This window comes from Piliocolobus tephrosceles, chromosome 4 (assembly GCF_002776525.5).
Source record: "Piliocolobus tephrosceles isolate RC106 chromosome 4, ASM277652v3, whole genome shotgun sequence".
Lineage (NCBI taxonomy): Eukaryota > Metazoa > Chordata > Mammalia > Primates > Cercopithecidae > Piliocolobus > Piliocolobus tephrosceles.
In genome coordinates, this window is record NC_045437.1 from 150,164,860 (window position 1) to 150,182,760 (window position 17,901).

Consider the following 17,901-nt stretch of genomic DNA (forward strand, 5'->3'; position numbering starts at 1 on the left):
TTTCTTTCTTTCTTTCTTTCTTTCTTTCTTTCTTTCTTTCTTTCTTTTCTTTTCTTTTCTTTTCTTTCTCTTTTAAGACGGAGTTTTGCTCTTGTTGCCCAGGCTGCAGTGCAATGGCGTGATTGACAACCTCCGCCTCTTGGGTTCAAGAAATTCTCCTGCCTCAGCCTCCCAAGTAGCTGGGATTACGGGTGCCTGCCACCACACCTGGCTATCTTTTTACTTTTTTTGATAGTGTCCTTCGATACACCAAACTTTAAAATTTTTATGAAGCCCAATTTATCTTTTGTTGCTCATGCTTTTGGTGTTATACCCAAGCAACCATTGCAAAATCCAAAGTCAGGAAGATTCACCCCTACGTTTTCTTCTAATAGTTTTATAGCTTTATCTCTTATACTTAGGTGATTGATCCATTTTGAGTTAATTTTTTGTATTAGTATGGAGTAATCGTCCAACTTCATTCTATCCAGTTCTCCCAGCACCATTTGCTAAAGAGACTACTATTTCCAATTGACTGGTCCTGGCACCCTTGTCAAAAATCAGTTGGCCACATATATATGGATTTATGTCAAGACTCTCAATTATATTACATTGATTTATATAGCCTTTATCATATTGTGAAACTTTTATTTCTACGTTCTTGAATGTTTTTTAATCATGAAAAGGTGTCAGTTCTCGTCAAAGGCTATCCTCATGGCAATACCACACTGTTTTGATTTAATTTAACTTAATTTAATTTTGTTTTACACACAGGGTCTCCCTCTGTCACTCAGGCTGGAATGCAGTGATGCAGTCAAGGCTTACTGCAGCCTTGACCTCTCAGGCTCAAGTGACCCTCCTGCCTCAGCCTCCCAAGGAGCTGGGACTACAGGTGCACACCACCACACCTAGCTAATTAAAAAAAAATTTTTTTTTTATAGAAATAAGGAGATCATTATTTTGCCCAGCTGGTCTCAAATTCCCGGGCTCAAACTGTCCTCCCATCTTGGCCTTCCAAGGTGTTGGGATTACAGGGGTGAACCACTGGGCCCAGCCTGACACTATATTATTTACTGTAGCTTCGTAGTAAGCTTTGAAATGGAAAAGCGTAAGTCCTTCAACTTTGTTCCTTTTTTTTTTTTTTTTTTTTTGAGATGGAGTTTCACTCTGCTGCCCAGGCTGGAGTGCAGTGGCGTGATCTTGGCTCACTGCAACCTCTGCCTCCTGGGTTCAAGTGATTCTCCTGCCTCAGCCTCCTGAGTAGCTGGGATTACAAGTGCATGCTACCATGCCCAGCGAATTTTTGTATTTTTAGTAGAGACAGGGTTTCACCATGTTGGTCAGGCTGGTCTCGAACTTCTGACCTCATGATCTGTCCACCTTGGCCTCCCAAAGTGCTGGGATCACAGGCATGAGCCACCACGCCCAGCCCTCAACTTCGTTCTTCTTTTCAACATTGTTTTGGCTATTCAGGGCTCCTTACAATTCCATAGGAATTTTAGGATTTGGCTTTTCCATTTCTAAAAAGAAAAAAAAAAAAAGCCATTGGGATTTTGATAGGCATTGTATTGAATCTCTAGATTTGTTGGGAATACTATCATCTTCATGATATTAAGTCTTCCAATTCATGAACAATGAGCACAAGGCTGTTTTTTCATATATTTAAGTTCTCTTTATTTCAGCAGTGTTTTGCAGTTTTCAGGGTATAAGGTTTACACCTCCTTGGTTAAATTTATTTCTTAGTATTTTTATTATTTTTGATGTTATTAGAAGTGAAATTTTAAAAATTTCCTGGCCGGGCGCAGTGGCTCACACCTGTAATCCCAGCACTTTGGGAGGCCGAGGTGGGTGGATCACCTAGGGTCAGGAGTTTGAGACCAGCCTAGCCAACATGGTGAAACCCCGTCTCTACTAAAAATAAAAAATTAGTTAGGTGTGGTGGTGGGTGCCTGTAGTCCCAGCTACTTGGGAGGCTGAGGCAAGAGAATCACTTGAACCCAGGAGGTGGAGGTTGCAGTGATCTGAGATCACACCACTGCACTCCAGCCTGGGCAACAGAGTGAGACTCCATCTCAAAAAAAAAAAAAAATTCCTTTTTGGACTATTCATTTCTAGTGTATGGAAAGTAAGTATTTTAAGCTGGGCACTGTGACTCATGCCTGCAATCTCAGCACTTTGGGAGGCCATGCCAGGAGGATTGCTTGAGCCCAGGAGTTTGAGACCAACCTGGGCAATATGGTGAGACCTCGTCTCTACAAAAAAATTAAAAAATTAGCTGGGCATGATGGTGCATGCCTGCACTCCCATCTACTCAATAGGCTGACATGGGAGGTCTAGACTGCAGTGAACCTTGACTGCATCACTGCATACAAGCCTGGGTGACATAGCTAGACCCTATCAAAAAACAGAAAAAAAGAAACATAACTGATTCTTTTTTTTTTTTTAGACGGAGTGTTGCTCTGTAGCCCAGGCTGGAGTGCAGTGGCATGATCTCGGCTCACTGCAGACTCCGCCTCCTGGGTTCAAGCAATTCTCTGCCTCAGCCTCCTGAGTGGGTGGGATTACAGGTGCCTGCCACCATGCCCAGCTAATTTTTTTTTTTTTTGTATTTTTAGTAGAGACGGGGTTTCACCATCTTGGCCAGGCTGGTATTGAACTCCAGACTTCATGATCCACCTGCCTCGGCCTCCCAAAGTGCTGGGATTACAGGCGTGAGTCACCACACCTGGCTGTACAACTGATTTTTGCATGTTAATTTTGTATTCTGCAACTACTGAATTTGATTATTAGTTCTAATAGTTCTTTTTGGATATGGATTTTTTAGGATGTTCTGTATATAAAATTATATCATTTGCAACTTGAGATAGTTTTATTTCTTCCTTTCCTATTTCAATACTTTTGTTTCTTTTTCTTGCCTGATTGTTCTGGCTAGAACTTCTAATACAAGGTTGAACGGCAGTGGTGATAGTAATCATACTTATATTCTTGATCTGAGGGGAAAGATTTTAGTCTTTCACCATTGCTTATGATATTGGCTATCGGTTTTTCTATATATGCCCTTAATCATGTTATGAAATTTCCCCTTTATTCCTATTTTGTTAAGTATTTTTCTCATGAAGGGATGTTGGATATTGTCAAAGGCTTTTCTGCATCAGTTGAAATGATCCTTAGATTTTTTCTACATTCTATTAATGTGGTATATTATATATTGATTTATTTTCATGTTGAACTACCCTTGCATTCCTGGGATAAATCTCAGTTGGTCATGATGTATAATTCTTCTAATACTCAGTGGATTCCATTGGCTAGTATTTTATTGAGAGCTTTTGTGTCTACATTCAACAGGATATTAGTGTGTAATTTTATTTTCTTGTGTTGTCTTTGGTTTTGGTATTGGGGCAATGTTGGCCTCATAGGATGAGTTAGAAAGTCTTCCTTTTTATTCTATTTTTTGGAGCAGTGTAAGAAGAATTGGTGTTACTTATTCTTCAACTGTTTGCTAGAATTCACCAGTGAAGCCATTTGGTCCTGGGTTTTTCTTTGTTGGGAAGTTTTTGATTACTGATTCAATCTCACCTTTTTTTTTTTTTTTTTCTTTTTGAGACGGAGTCTCGCTCTGTTGCCCAGGCTGGAATAAAGTGGCATGATCTCAGCTCACTGCAACCTCTGCCTCCCTTGTTCAAGCGATTCTCCTGCCTTAACCTCCCGAGGAGCTGGGATTACAGGTGCACACCACCATGACCATCTAATTTTTGTATTTTTTTCGTAGAGTTGGGATTTCACCATGTTGGTCAGGTTGGTCTCAAACTCCTGACCTCATGATCCACCTGCCTCAGTCTCCCAAAATGCTGTGATTACAGGTGTGAGCCACTGTGCCCAGCCTGATTCAGTCTCTTTACCTGGTATAGGTCTATTCAGAATTTCTATTTCTTCTGGAGTCAGTTTTGGTCATTTGTGTGTTTCTAGGAATTTGTCCATTTCATCTAAGTTCTCTAATTTGTTGGTATATAATTGTGGCATTCTCTTGTAATCATTTTTATTTTTGTAAGGTTGGTAGCAATGTCCTCACTTTCATTTCTAATGTTAGTAATATGAATCTTCTGTCTTTCTTAGTCAATCTAGCTAAAAGTTTGTCCATTTTTAAGTTTTTTTAAAGAGAAAAGCCTTTTTGGCCAGACACAGTGCCTCATGTCTGTAATCCCAGCACTTTGGGAGGCCGAGGTGGGTGGATAACAAGGTCAGGAGATCGAGACCAGCCTAGTCAACATGGTGAAACCCCATCTCTACTAAAAATACAAAAATTAGCTGGGCATGTTGGCGTGGTGGAAATTCTAGCTACTAGGGAGGCTGAGGAAGGAGAATTGCTTGAACAAGGGATTTGGATGTTGCAGTGAGCCAAGATCACACCACTGCAGTCCAGCCTGGCGACACAGCGAGACTCTGACTCAAAAAAAAAAAAAAAAGAGAAAAGCCTTTTAAATATGAAAACTATATATTTGGGAACAAAAATGCAATACACAGTAAGAAACCATATTCTATTAATTATGACATTCTGTAATCTACAAACACAGAAAATTTTGTTATTAAGAAACGCCAAGAGGAAAAAAACTCTATAAAGTCCTATTCATTTTACTTTGTTAGGGAAAAGGATGTTAATTTGGCTATTGTCACAGTTCCATCATGTCTACTCTCCTTGTAAGTTCAGCTTCATTGCTGTCTAATTCTTGCTTTGCTTCTTCAATTTTCACTTGAGTAAGAGGGGAATTCGGCATTAAGTCTAAATAGGACTCAAATTTCTTCTTCAAAGATATAGTCTGTTGCTTTAATTTAGCCAGTTTCTCTGACAGTGCTACTAAGGACTGATGAGACAGAGAGGCATCCATGCCTCTGGCTGAAAGTTGCTCCTCTGTAGCCTTGATTCCAAATCTGAATTCCTCTGACTTTGCTTTTAGAAAGTTCATGTTCTGATGACGAGTATCCACTTTGGCCCTTTCTGTGGACAGATGCAACCTCTGCTTTCTTGAGATCCTCTTGTAGACATTTTTCAAACATTAAGTTGCAGTTAGATTTTTTTCAAGTTTTTCCAGTTCAATCTTGATTTCTTCACCTTCGGATTTGGTGCGAAAGAGATCAGAGGTCAAATCATTCACTGCAAGGATAAAACTAGCTAGTAAGTCATCCTTTGTTTCAAGCGCCACCACACTGTCAACCAAAGCATTCAGATACCTGGAACCAGTGCTAGAGAAATTGGCAGGGAAAAAATTCACACTATTCATGAGAAGGTCTTGAAGATACTAGGCTTCTGACTTGTATTCACTTGCTTTCTGCTTCAAGTCCTCTATTACCAGGTAGTCATCCCTGTCCCAGACCCTGTTGGGTTCTGAAAGGTGATGTAAAATCTCTGTGGTCTGTGGGTTCACATCAACTGTGGAATGGGATGATCTCCAAATATTTCTTTTAACCATGCAGCAATCTGCGTTTCTTTCTCCTCCAGGGGCTCCATAGCTACTACTCCTGCTCATTTAAAACTTTTTTTTCAAGGAGTCAACTTTGGTTTCATTGATTTTCTATTATTTTATATTCTCTTTTTCATTTATCTCTGTTTGGATCTTTATTCTTTTCTTTCTTCTGTTAGCTTTGGGTTTATTTTTCTCTTTTTCTAGTTCCTTGAGGTGTCCAGTTAAATTACTGGTTTCAGAGCTTCCTTTATCATGTAGGTGTTTATACTTACAAATTTCCCTCTGAGCACTACTTTTGCTTCATCACATAAATATTGATATGTTGTGTTTTTGTTTTCATTATTCTGAAAGTATTTTCTAATTCTCTGTGTGATTTCTCTTCCGACCCATTGGTTGTTTAATTTCTACATAGTTGTGAATTTTCCAGTTTCTCTTCTGTTACTCATTTCTAGTTTATTCCACTATGGCTAGAGAAGATACTTTGCGTGATTTTAACTTTTAAATATGATTGACACTTGCTTTGTGGCCTAGCATATGGTCTACCTTGGAGAATGTTCCACACACTTCAGAAGAATGGGTATTCTGTTATTTTGGAATTGAGTGCTCTAAACATGTCTCTTAGGTCTAAATGTTTAGTGTTACTTAAGTCCTCTACTTCCTTTTTGATCATTTGTCTACTTGTTCTACTTAGTACTGAAACTGGGGAAGCTGGGTGCAGTGGCATGCACCTGTAATCCCAACTACTCGGGAGGCTGAGGCAGGAGGATTGCTTGAGCCTAGGAATTCAAGACCTGCCTGGGCAATAATAGTGAGACTTTTTCTCAAAAAAAGAAAAAGAAAAGAAAAGAAAGTATTGAAGTCTCCAACTATTACTGTAGAACTATCTATTTCTCCCTTCATTTCTGTCCACTTTTGCTTCACATATTTGGTCTTTTGTCAGGTGCATACATGTTTATATTTGTTTTATCTTTTTGATGAGTTGAACCTTTTGTGAATATATAATGTACTTCTTTGTCTCTTGTAACAATTTTTGACTTACAGTCTATTTGGTGTGATATTTATATAGCCACTACAGACTCTTTTATATCTTTTTCCATCTTCTTACTTTTAACCTATTTGTGTCTTTGGATCTAAAGTGAGTCTTGGCTGGGCATGGCAGCTCATGCCTGTAATCCCAACACTTTTGGAGGCAAATGTAGAAGAATCACTTGAGTTCAGAAGTTTGAAACCAGACAAGGAAACATAGTAAGATCCCATATCTACAAAAAAATAAAAATAACTAGGTATGGTGGCACACACCTATAGCTCCAGCTACTTGGAGGCTGAGGCAGGAGGATCACTTGAGCCCGGGAGGTTGAGGCTGCAGTGAGCCTTGATCACATCACTGTACTCCAGCCTAGGCAACAGGGTGAGACCCTGTCTCTTAAAAAAATAAAGAAAATAAAGTTAGTCTGTTGTAGACAACACATAGATAAAATATGGTTTTTTTTTTCAATCTACTCTTCCAACCAAAAAAAAAAAGACCTATTCTTCCAAACTTTGTTTTTTTATTTATTTATTTATTTTTTTTTTTTGAGACGGAGTCTTGCTCTGCCGCCCAGGCTGGAGTGCAGTGGCCGGATCTCAGCTCACTGCAAGCTCCACCTCCCGGGTTCACGCCATTCTTCTGTCTCAGCCTCCCGAGTAGCTGGGACTACAGGCGCCCGCCTCGTCGCCCGGCTAGTTTTTTGTATTTTCTATTAGAGACGGGGTTTCACCATATTAGCCAGGATGGTCTCGATCTCCTGACCTCGTGATCCGCCCGTCTCGGCCTCCCAAAGTGCTGGGATTACAGGCTTGAGCCACCGCGCCCGGCCAAACTTTGTTTTTTAATTGGGGAGTTTATTCCATTTACCTTTAAAGTAATCAACTAATAACAAACACTTACTCCTGCCATCTTGCTATTTGGCTATATATTTTTGTTTCTTAATTCCTCTAATATTGCCTTTTGTATTTAATTGATTTTTTGCAATGTGCTGTGTTGATTTTTTTCACATTACCTTTTTGATAATTTTTCCTTTTTTTTTTTCTTTTTCAATTTCTTTCCTCTGACAGGATACAAGACAAACACTCAGTTTGCCTGAGTTTTATTTTTTTTTTTATTTTATTTTATTTTATTTTTTTTTTTGAGGCGGAGTCTCGCTCTGTCGCCCGGACTGGAGTGCAGTGACCGGATCTCAGCTCACTGCAAGCTCCGCCTCCTGGGTTTACGCCATTCTCCTGCCTCAGCCTCCCGAGTAGCTGGGACTACAGGCGCCCGCCACCTCGCCCGGCTAGTTTTTGTATTTTTAGTAGAGACGGGGTTTCACCGTGTTAGCCAGGATGGTCTCGATCTCCTGACCTCGTGATCCGCCCGTCTCGGCCTCCCAAAGTGCTGGGATTACAGGCTTGAGCCACCGCGCCCGGCCTGCCTGAGTTTTAAAAGGATATTTCCTTTGCCCCAATTAATGAGCAATAAAGACATAAATCCATTTTAAAAAGTGAACAGGGGGTTTTTCCATATTTTTAAAGGTTATTTTTCTATTGGACAGGCATGGTGGTGCAGGCCTGTGGTCCTAGCTGCTCAGGAAGCTGAAGTGGGAGGATCACTGGAGCCTGGAAAGTTGAGTCTGCAGTAAGCCGTGATCGTGCCACTGCACTCTAGCCTGGCTGACAGAGTGATACCCTCTCTAAAAAAACAAAACAAACAAACAAAAAAAACCCACTTATTTTCCTTGTGGCCATTTTGGAGATTACAATTAATATCTTAAATTTTATTTATTTATTTATTTATTTATTTATTTATTTATTTATTTATTTAGAGACAGAGTCTCGCTCTGTCTCCAGGCTGGAGTGCAGTGGCGTGATCTCAGCTCACTGCAACCTCCACCTCCCGGGTTCAAGCGATTCTCCTGCCTCAGCCTCCCAAGTAGCTGGGACTACAGGTGCAGCTAATTTTTGTAGTTTTTAGTAGAGATGGGGTTTCACCATGTTGGCCAGGATGGTCCTGATCTCTTGACCTTGTGATCTGCCCACCTCAGCCTCCCAAAGTGCTGGGATTACAGTCGTGAGCCACCGCGCTCGGCTAATATCTTAAATTTAAAACAGTCTCACCAGGCACAATGGTATGCACCTGTAATCCCAGATACTCGGGAGGCTGAGGCAGGAGGATCTTTTGAACCCAGGAGTTTGAAACCAGCTTGGGCAACATAGTGAGACCTCATCTAAAACAAACAAACAAACAAAAACCATATAGCAATCCAGCTTGAATTAATACCAACTTAGCTTCAATATCTATAAAGATTTTACCCCTATACATCTGCATCTTTTCCCATTATGTTGCTAATGTCACAAATTACATCTTTATACATCGTGTGCCCATTATCATAGGTTTACAACTATTGTTTTATGCATTTGTTTTTTAAATCCTATGGGCAAAAAAGAGGAGTTACAAACAAAAAATGCAATATTATGGGCTTTTATATTTACACATGTAAATATAAAAAACATGTAGTTACCTTATTATTGTTCCTTATTTCTTTATATGGCTTCAAGTTACTGCCTAGTATCCTTTCATTTTGGGTTGATGGACTCCCTTCAGCATTTTTGGTAAGGCAAGTCTACTAATGATGAATTACTTCAGCTTTGATTTGTCTGGGAGTGTCATAATTTTGCCTTCATTTTGAAGGATATATTTTGCCAGATATATAATTCTTGATTGGCAGGATTTTTTTTTAAGCACTTTATTTTATTTTTTTTTTTTTTTGAGACGGAGTCTCGCTCTGTCGCCCAGGCTGGAGTGCAGTGGCCGGATCTCAGCTCACTGCAAGCTCCGCCCCCCGGGTTTACGCCATTCTCCCGCCTCAGCCTCCGGAGTAGCTGGGACTACAGGCGCCCGCCACCTCGCCCGGCTAGTTTTTTGTATTTTTTAGTAGAGACGGGGTTTCACCGTGTTAGCCAGGATGGTCTCGATCTCCTGACCTCGTGATCCGCCCGTCTCGGCCTTCCAAAGTGCTGGGATTACAGGCTTGAGCCACCGCGCCCGGCCTTTTAAATACCATTGTCCCTTTGTATCTTTTTGGGGATTCGCTCCAGGATCCCCCCACAGGTATCAACATTCACAGATGTTCAAGTGTCTTATATAAAATGGTGTGGGCCAGGCACAGTGGCTCATGCCTGTAATTCCAGCCTTTGGGAGGCCAAAGCAGAAGGATTGCTTGAGCCCAGGAGTTTGAGACCAGGCTGGGCAACATAGTGAGATCTTGTCACTACAAAAAAAAAAAAAATTAAAAAAGACTGTAAAAAATAGTAATAATAGCTACTTGAGGGGCTGAAGCGATAGCTTGAGTCCAGGAGGTCCAGGAGGTCAAGGCTTCAGTAAGCCATGATCACACCACTGCACTCCAGCCTGGGTGACAGAGCAAGACCCTATCTAAAAAAAATACTAATAAAAAATAACTGGGTGCGGCAGCTCACACCTGTAATCCCAGCACTTTGGGAGGCCAATGTATGTGGATCACTTGGGGTCAGGGATTTGAGACCAGCCTGACCAAAATGGCGAAACCCTGTCTCTACTAAAAACACAAAAATTAGCCGGGCACTGTGGCTCCCGCCTGTAATCCCAGCACTTTGGGAGGCCAAGGCAGGTGGGTCACCTGAGGTCAGGAATTTGAGACCAGCCTGGCCATCATGGTGAAGCCCCGTGTCTACCAAAAATATAAAAATAAGCTGGGCGTGGTGGCGGGTGCCTGTAATCCCAGCTACTGGAGAGATCAAGGCAGGAAAATTGCTTGAACCCAGGAGGTGGAGGTTGCAGTGAGCTGAGATCACATCACTGCACTCCAGCCTGGGTGACAGAGCGAGACTCTATCTAAAAAGGAAAACAACAACAACAACACACACAAAAAAACTAATAAAAATAAAATATAAAATGTTATAGTATTTGCACATAACCTACGTACATCCTCCCACATACTTTAAGTCATCTCTAGGTTACTTATAATTCCTAATACAATGTAAATGTTATGTAAATTGTTATACTGTATTGTTTAGGGAATCACGACAAGAAAAAGTCTGTACATGCTCAGTACAGTCAAAACCATTTTTCTCCGAAATATTTTTGATTCATGCTTGCTTGAATCCACAGATGCAGAGCCTATGGATATAAAGGGCCAACTTTATGTTATCTCCATGGTTTCTGGGGATAAATCTGTTTTTAGTCTTGTTGAAGATCCATTACACATAATAAACTGCTTCTCTCTTGCTGTTTTCAAGATTCTCTCTTTATCTTTGTGGGGTTTTTTTTTTTTTCCGAAGACTGTATTCTTTGTATTCACTGAAGCCTTCATTTTGTTATTTTAGTTGTTAGCTAGTGACCTAACATAGAATTCCTTAAATGCCTGAGACCAAAAAAAAGTTTTGTTTTGTTTTTTAAAAAGGAAGAAGAAACAAAAAAGAAACGAAAAGAATAAAGAAGAATATGAAAAAAATAAATAAATAAATAAAGGAAGGAAGGAAAAAAGATAAAGAAAAAAATTTCCAGGTCTTTGCAGATTGGCTGTGTGGAGTCACTCCTAAGCTTAGCCAGGCAATTTACAGCTCTGTTTTAGCCTTCACTTCCTGCTTGTGCTGAGCCCAAAGACCAGAAAGAGATGAAAGCTTATTGTCTTATTGGGCCTTTTCTGGACGTGAGTCCTATCCTGGGTGTGCTTTCTACTCTCTCTGGTACACATGGGAACTTTTTGAAGCCCTTATTCTCCCAAAAATAGCACTTTCAAACTTTTCCCAGTCTTTCAGGGTGTCAATTGTTTGCCTCAACTGTTATTTTTGCTTCAGGCAGCAGTGCCTTGTTCTTTTGTTCTTCAACAGTTTCCAGGGAACATCCTCTGTGTAGCTGCTCTGCCTTGAGAGAGTTCTGAGATAGGTGAAGCAAAGAGAATTCCCTTTCATCAGTTCTTGGGGGGAGACTCCAGACAATCAAAAAAGATAAACACAATTCATTGGGAACAAGATCTTCTCTGCTCCCTCCCTAACTAGGAACCCCCACCAGAAATTTGGGCTACTGTCTTCAAGATTAGCCCTGTGCTGGGGAGGGGTTGGAGCGAGGGTAAGTTAAAGCACCACAGAGATCTCTTACGATGTTTAAGTTGCCTCTCCTGGTTAAGCATTGGTTGCTGTAAACCTCTATCTTTCAGAGTTAAAATAAGGTTGTTTCTGGCCATTTTTGCTAGGTGTTTCTGGGGATGGATGGACTCCTGGAGTTCCCTACTCTGTGTTTTTTGTGATGTCATCTTCTTTTGCCCATTTTAAAATTGGGTTATTTGTCTTTCTATTATTGAGTTGTAAGAGCTCTTTATATATTCTGGGTACAAGTCACTTGTCAGGTACACAATTTAAATTTTTTACCATGAGAATCTATTACTTCTTTTTTAAAAATTTGTTTTTATTTTTGAGACAGACTCTTACTTTATTGCCCAGGCTGGAGGGCAGGCAGTGGTGTGATCTTGGCTCACTGAAACCTCTGCTCTCTGGGTTCAAGCAATTCTCCTGCCTCAGCCTCTCTAGTAGCTGGGATTACAGGTGTGTGCTACTACATCTGGCTAATTTTTGTATTTTTAGTAGAGACGGGGTTCCACTATGTCAGCTAGGCTGGTCTCGAACTCCTGACCTCAAGTGATCTGCCAGCCTCGGCCTCCCAAAGTGCTGGGATTATAGGTGTGAGCCACCATGCCCATGGAGAATGTATTACTTTTGTAATTCAAAAAGTAATACTAATAAAATAGAGATCTCTACGATGTTTCAAATCTGTCTGGTAATGCACAAAAGTTTCTGGAAATAGTTGCCCTTTCCATCAGAGTGTAACTCTGTCCAGTTTCTTTCCCCATCCACCAGTGGACATCGTCTTTCTTCCTCTCTGTCTTGCAGAGACTGCCCCCTGCTGCAGGTGTTGGCTGGTGAAGTTGTTGGTGAGGAGGTGGAGGGCTCTTTGCCATGGATTGTCTCACAGCTTTTGGAAGGAAACAACTACAGTGGCCTGCTTCTTCGCCTGGACCCCCAAGGTGGCCAGGGGGAGAGTGTGGGGTTCTTTGGGAAGCTCTGAGATCTGTCCTTAGGCCTGCCTCACCCATCACCCAATAAACCTCAGCCCCACCTCCAGCCCAGAGAGAGAGCCTGACCCTCCAAGAGGGCCCCAGAGTGCCTAGGCTGACAGAGACTGGAGAGGCAAAGCCAGGTCAACAGTGAAAGTAACCCCTCACCCTTCAGAGGCCTTAAACCACTTACCAAGCATTTTTGCACAAATGCCTTTGATTCTTACCAAAACCCCATGAGGCAGATATAATTTACGAATAAGGAAAGAGAGGCAGGCCTAATTTATAGAGGAAGAGAGAGAGATAAGAGAAGAGAAGGGAGTCTCCTATTTTCATAAACCTGTTAAAAATCAAGCCTCAGCTGAGTGTGATGGTTCATGCCTGCAATCCCAGTATTCTGGGAGGCTGAAGTGGGCAGATCACCTGAGGTCAGGAGTTCGTTGGCCAGGCCACTAGCCTGGCCAACATGGTGAAACCCCATCTCTACTAAAAATACAAAGATTAGCTGGGCATGGTGGCGGGCGCCTGTAGTCCCAGCTACTTGGGAGGCTGAGGCAGGAGAGCTGCTTGAACCTGGGAGGCAGAAGTTGCAGTGAGCCAAGATCGTGCTACTGCACTCTAGCCTGGGCGATAGAGCGGGACTCCATCTCAAAAAAATAAAAATAATAAAAAAAATAAAATCTCTGTGTCCTTAATGTAGATGCTGGCAGAAAAAAAAGAAAAAAAATCAAGCCTCTGAAATGTTATGATGTCAGGGATTTGGGGGAGGTCGAGGTGGGGGTATTGATCAAACAGAAATGGCATGAGTTGATAACTGTCAAAGCTAGGTGACAGGTACACAGGATTTCCTATACTTTGTGTATGTTTGAAATTTTCCATAATAAAAGAGTAAAAAATGTCTGGCCCTCGTCTCCAAAATCAGCAAACATACATTCATTTGGCTAGCAAGTTCCCAGACCTCCCCTGTGCAAGGTCCCTTGGAATGAGGAAGATAAGTTAGAGCAGTTCACATCCACAAGGATAAAGCAGTGAGGGCTAGATGTGTTTACCTTCAGGCCAGTTTGATATCATGATGAAGGGCATGGGCTTGAGTTTTGGCTCTGCCACTTGCCAAGAAGTTGCTTGACCTCTTTGAGCTTCTATTGCCTCATCTGGAAAACGTTGGGGGAGGCAGGATAGATTGGAGCTTCTGCCTGATTGGAGTGTTGTGTGGATAAAAAGAGGCAATCCATGAACAACCTTAGTGAAGTGTCATCAAGCACATGTAAAAGCCTAGTGGGGGTTAGATATTTTTATGCATAGTACTACTAATAAAAAGTAAAAGTATCACAGGCAGCGTGCTTTGGAGTCCACAGGAAGGAGTAATTCACTTGGAGTGTCCCTTTACTAGGTAGCTCCCTCAGTTTGCTCCAGGCTGCTCTGTTGGGGGCCTCAAGAAGGAGGATGCAGGTGAAACAGGTGAGGCCCACCCTGTGGGATTCAGTAGAAGAGGCTTGGGCCCACCGGGCTGGCCTGAGGCCCTTGCGTTTAGGCCTCCTTGAGGACACCCTGACGTATAGTGGGCTAAGCCAGCTGGGAAGGGCACTGCGGGAGTTAGAGGTGAGCAAGGTGAAGCCGGAGGGCGTCTGGGCCAGCCATGGCCAGTACCCACCTTGAACCCTTTCTCCATAGGTGGTAAAAGCGTGGAGCCAGCACCCAAGAAGAAAGATGCTCCAAGAAGCCAGAGCTGAGGCGATGAGGCTTCCAGAACCACAGGTATGTCTTCGTATTCACCCTTTTGGGAGCCACATTTGTGTCTGCCTTCTTGTCTTCTTTCCAAAGCACTTTGAGGAAGACCTCCATTCATTCATTGACTTATTGACTCCCAAACACTTATTGACCACCCACTGTGTGCTGGGCCCAGTGCCACATAGGCCCTGGGAATTCCCTGCCCTCATGGAGTTTATAATCTCCTGGGAAGAAACAATTACACCACCATCATCGGTGCTCTGAAAGGCTTATAAACAGAGTTCTGTGGGGCATCTAAGTCAGCCTTGGCAAGAGAGGGATGGAAGACTTCATGGAGGAAGTGATTCCTGAAGGAGGTCAACAAAGATGAGTAAACAACCTGAAGGCAGAGAATGACAGGCAGACTCAGAGGCAAGAAAGTGCTTGGTCCCCTTGAGGTAGTGCAAGCAGCTCAATTTGTTGGAGAACAGAACTTGAGGGAGAGTCAGGAGAGAAGGACTGGAGAGGACAGCAGGGGCCAGGTCACACAGGGCTTTGTAAAACAGAGATGTTTGGACTTTGTCTTAAAGGTCACAGGTGAGCCACAGAAGTATTTTAAGCAGGAAAGAACACTGTGTCCTTTTCAGGTGAGCAAACTGAGGCTTAAAGAAAAGACGTGAGGCTGAGCATGGTGGCTCATGCCTATAATCCCAGCACTTTGGGAGGCCGAGGTGGGCGGATCACCTGAGGTCAGGAGTTCGAGACCAACCTGGCCAACTTGGAGAAATCCTGTCTCTACTGAAAATACAAAAATTAGCCTGGTGTGGTGGTGCATGCTTGTAGTCCCAGCTACTTGGGAGGCTGAGGCAGGAGGATCACTTGAACCCAGGAAGCAGAGGTTGCAGTGAGCCGAGATCATGCCATTGGACTCCAACCTGGGCATCAAGAGTGAAACTCCATCTCAAAAAAAAAAAAAAAAAAAAAAAAAGAAAAGAAAGAAAAAAGAGAAAAGAAAAGATGTGAGAGGGCTGGGCACAGTGGCTCCCACCTGTAATCCCAGCACTTGGGGAGGCTGAGATGGGCAGATCACCTGAGGCCAGGAGTTCAAGACCAGCCTGGCCAACAAGGTGAAACCCCATCTCTACTCAAAAATACAAAAATTAGCCAGGCATGGTGGCGCATGCCTGTAGTCTCAGTTACTCAGGAGGCTGAGGTGGGAGAGCCACCTGAACCCAGGGGGCGCAGGTTGAAGTGAGCTGAGATTGCACCACTGCATTCCAGCCTGGGTGACACAGCGAGACTCTGTCATAAAAAAGAAAAAGAAAAGATGTGAGACCTGTGAGCCTGGGGTCACAGGTGTAATCAGGAGCAGCAAAAGTATAATCACACTGAAGTCCTTAGACTCCTAATCTAGTGCTCTTTCATCTCCTTAGGCTGCATGGCCTTTCTGGTCTTCCATGATTTATCACGGGGTGGTTGAAACCCTGTCCCTGTCCAGCCTCTTCTGGCCTTTCTCTACTTTTTTCATAATTGCTTACAACTTGTTTTTACAGCCTTGGGGCTTGGGAATCAGGCATGGTAGCTCCTATTTATTGAGCAAGAGCCTTACTGCTAAGTGCTTTCGGTGCAGTACTTCATTTCATTCTCTCTACAACTTTTATCAGCTCGATTTGATAGAGAAGCACATGGAGACTAGGCCAGTCACCTGCTCGAGGTCATTCAGCTAAGAAGAGGAGGGGCTGGGATCATGATCTGTCTGATTTCCAAGCCCTGATCTTAACCTTCACTGTCCTGGGAGAAAAGGTGTGGAATGGTCACTTCTAATATCTTCTCAGCAGGTGATAGAGTCACCAGTAAGCCAGAGCCCATGCCTCGAGGGAGAGCCCCAAGGTGGGTCTGGGACTTGGGGATGAGCTAGGAGTGGGAGGTATTCTCTGCCTTTGGTGTGATTCATTACATTTTCCTCTAGTGGCAGGAAGAACGGCAACTCTAAGGTGTGGGCTCCACCAAAAGAATCCTCTCAGGCACCCTAAGGAACAGGTAATACCTCATGTACCCCAGGAATGACTGGAAGCCATAGGGGGAGTGAAGAGCTGCAGAGCCCAGCTAATGTGCCCCTGCTTATCCTGCCCCAATATCAAGGAGAAATGTGAAGCTTTTGACAAATAAAGGACCTGAGGGTGACTAGCCCCCTAAGGGAGGGCCATGGGGAGGAACTGTTTTCCTACTTACTGGATTAAGGGTATAGGATCACTTAGGGGCACTATGGCACCTCTTGGCAGAGCCACTACCTTCCTCTCCCCACCATGGCCTCCTGAGTCTCTGCCCACGCTACAAGCTCTTCCAGGCCAGTTAGGTCCCGGATGTTGTTCTGGCAGCAGCCCTGGTGATGAGGTATTGGAAAAGCTGGGCTCTGGTCCTAAATCTGCGCACACACGTAGACTTCTGACCGAGCCCAGCAGGTACCAGATGTGGCCCTGCAGTTCTTCTTGGCCCAGGCCCAGAGGCAGAGACTGAGGGAGCAGCACCAAATTTGGATTCCAGAGAAGCTGAAGCATTTGGAACAGAAGGAGGAGGTGGCAGATGACCAGATCAAAGACCTGGTGGCTGAAGAGGAGGTAAGGAGAGTCAGATAGAGGACTTGAGGCTCTAATTGGTCCAGGCACTGTGCTAGGGCTGGGATCCATCATCAGTTACAACCGACTGGTTCATACTCTCTCTCATGGCCCTCACAGACTTCTCAGGGATAGATGAGGCAATTCTCAGTGCTAAGTGATGGGACTGGGGAGATAGGGGCATGTGGGACCAAAAAGGCATATCTGATCCAGGCTGGAGTGGATCAGAGGAGATGGCATCTAAGTTGAGCCTTAAAGGGCAGGCAGAAATCAGCCAGGGGAATTCACTGGACACTGAGCTTCACAAGGGCAGTTACTGCTCATCACATCAAGGCACTCATAGATACAACTTATTTGAACAAATTAAGAAACATAACATGTGTATGTGGTGGGGGTGGGTGGAGTGGTGACATGTTCTCAGAGAAGACAAAACAGAGCAAAGGTTCAGAGGGGAAGCAATGGCAAAGTGGGTCCTGTAAACTGCAAATTCTCCAATCTGGCTGGAGCTGAACACGTGCATAGTCAGAAGCAAGGCTAAAGAGACAAGTGTGTGCCACAGCTCTGGCTTTGGATTTTACCCCAAGGAGAGTTGCAAACCATTGAAAGGCATGTGCCATGTCAGCTCTGACCTTCACTAGCCATGAGAATTTGGGCAAGTTAGGTCACTTCTCTGATTCACTGTTGTCAAATCTGTAAGACGACAATGCCACATATGGTTGTTATTGGATAAAATAATACACTTGAAATATTTAGCACAGAGCCTGGCACACAGGTGGCACTCAACAAAGAGTATGTGTTATCACTGAAGGCCTGCAAGGAGAGACAGAGATGGCAGCAGGAACAGATGGTGCTGAGATTCCAGCTGGACGCCCTTCAGGAAGAGCGGGACACGGCAGAGCAGGACCTGGCAGCCCTCTATGACCTGCATGTGCAGGCCACTCGAGCTCAGACACACCATGTGCTGCAGGTTAGTGGGGATGGAGGGCAGGCCTTGAGCTGGCTCCAAAGCTGGCTGAGTAACAGGCATCTCTGAAT

At 43.4% G+C, this 17,901-nt stretch overlaps 1 protein-coding gene, 1 non-coding gene and 1 pseudogene across 15 annotated transcripts in view; 1 reads left to right on the forward strand and 2 right to left on the reverse strand.

Annotated features, from left to right (window-relative positions):
- Positions 1 to 17,901, forward strand: part of LOC111528163 — a 25,880-nt gene that overhangs the window by 5,614 nt on the left and 2,365 nt on the right. For 4 of the 14 annotated variants that reach the window (XM_023194922.1, XM_023194876.1, XM_023194916.1 and 1 more), the window contains 6 exons: positions 12,381 to 12,514; positions 14,216 to 14,299; positions 16,087 to 16,141; positions 16,221 to 16,291; positions 16,693 to 16,869; positions 17,675 to 17,833. In XM_023194922.1, the coding sequence (XP_023050690.1) occupies positions 12,381 to 12,514; positions 14,216 to 14,299; positions 16,087 to 16,141; positions 16,221 to 16,291; positions 16,693 to 16,869; positions 17,675 to 17,833 (680 nt within the window). Of the gene's footprint in view, positions 1 to 12,380; positions 12,515 to 13,934; positions 14,003 to 14,215; positions 14,300 to 16,086; positions 16,142 to 16,220; positions 16,292 to 16,692; positions 16,870 to 17,619; positions 17,834 to 17,901 lie in introns of all 14 variants that reach the window. The other 10 variants (XM_023194872.2, XM_023194835.1, XM_023194892.1 and 7 more) reach the window with 7 other exon arrangements.
- LOC111528240 lies at positions 4,447 to 5,543 on the reverse strand (annotated as a pseudogene).
- LOC113224855 lies at positions 7,833 to 7,971 on the reverse strand. The gene has a single exon (XR_003309457.1). It is a non-coding gene; the product is annotated as a small nucleolar RNA SNORA27 (small nucleolar RNA).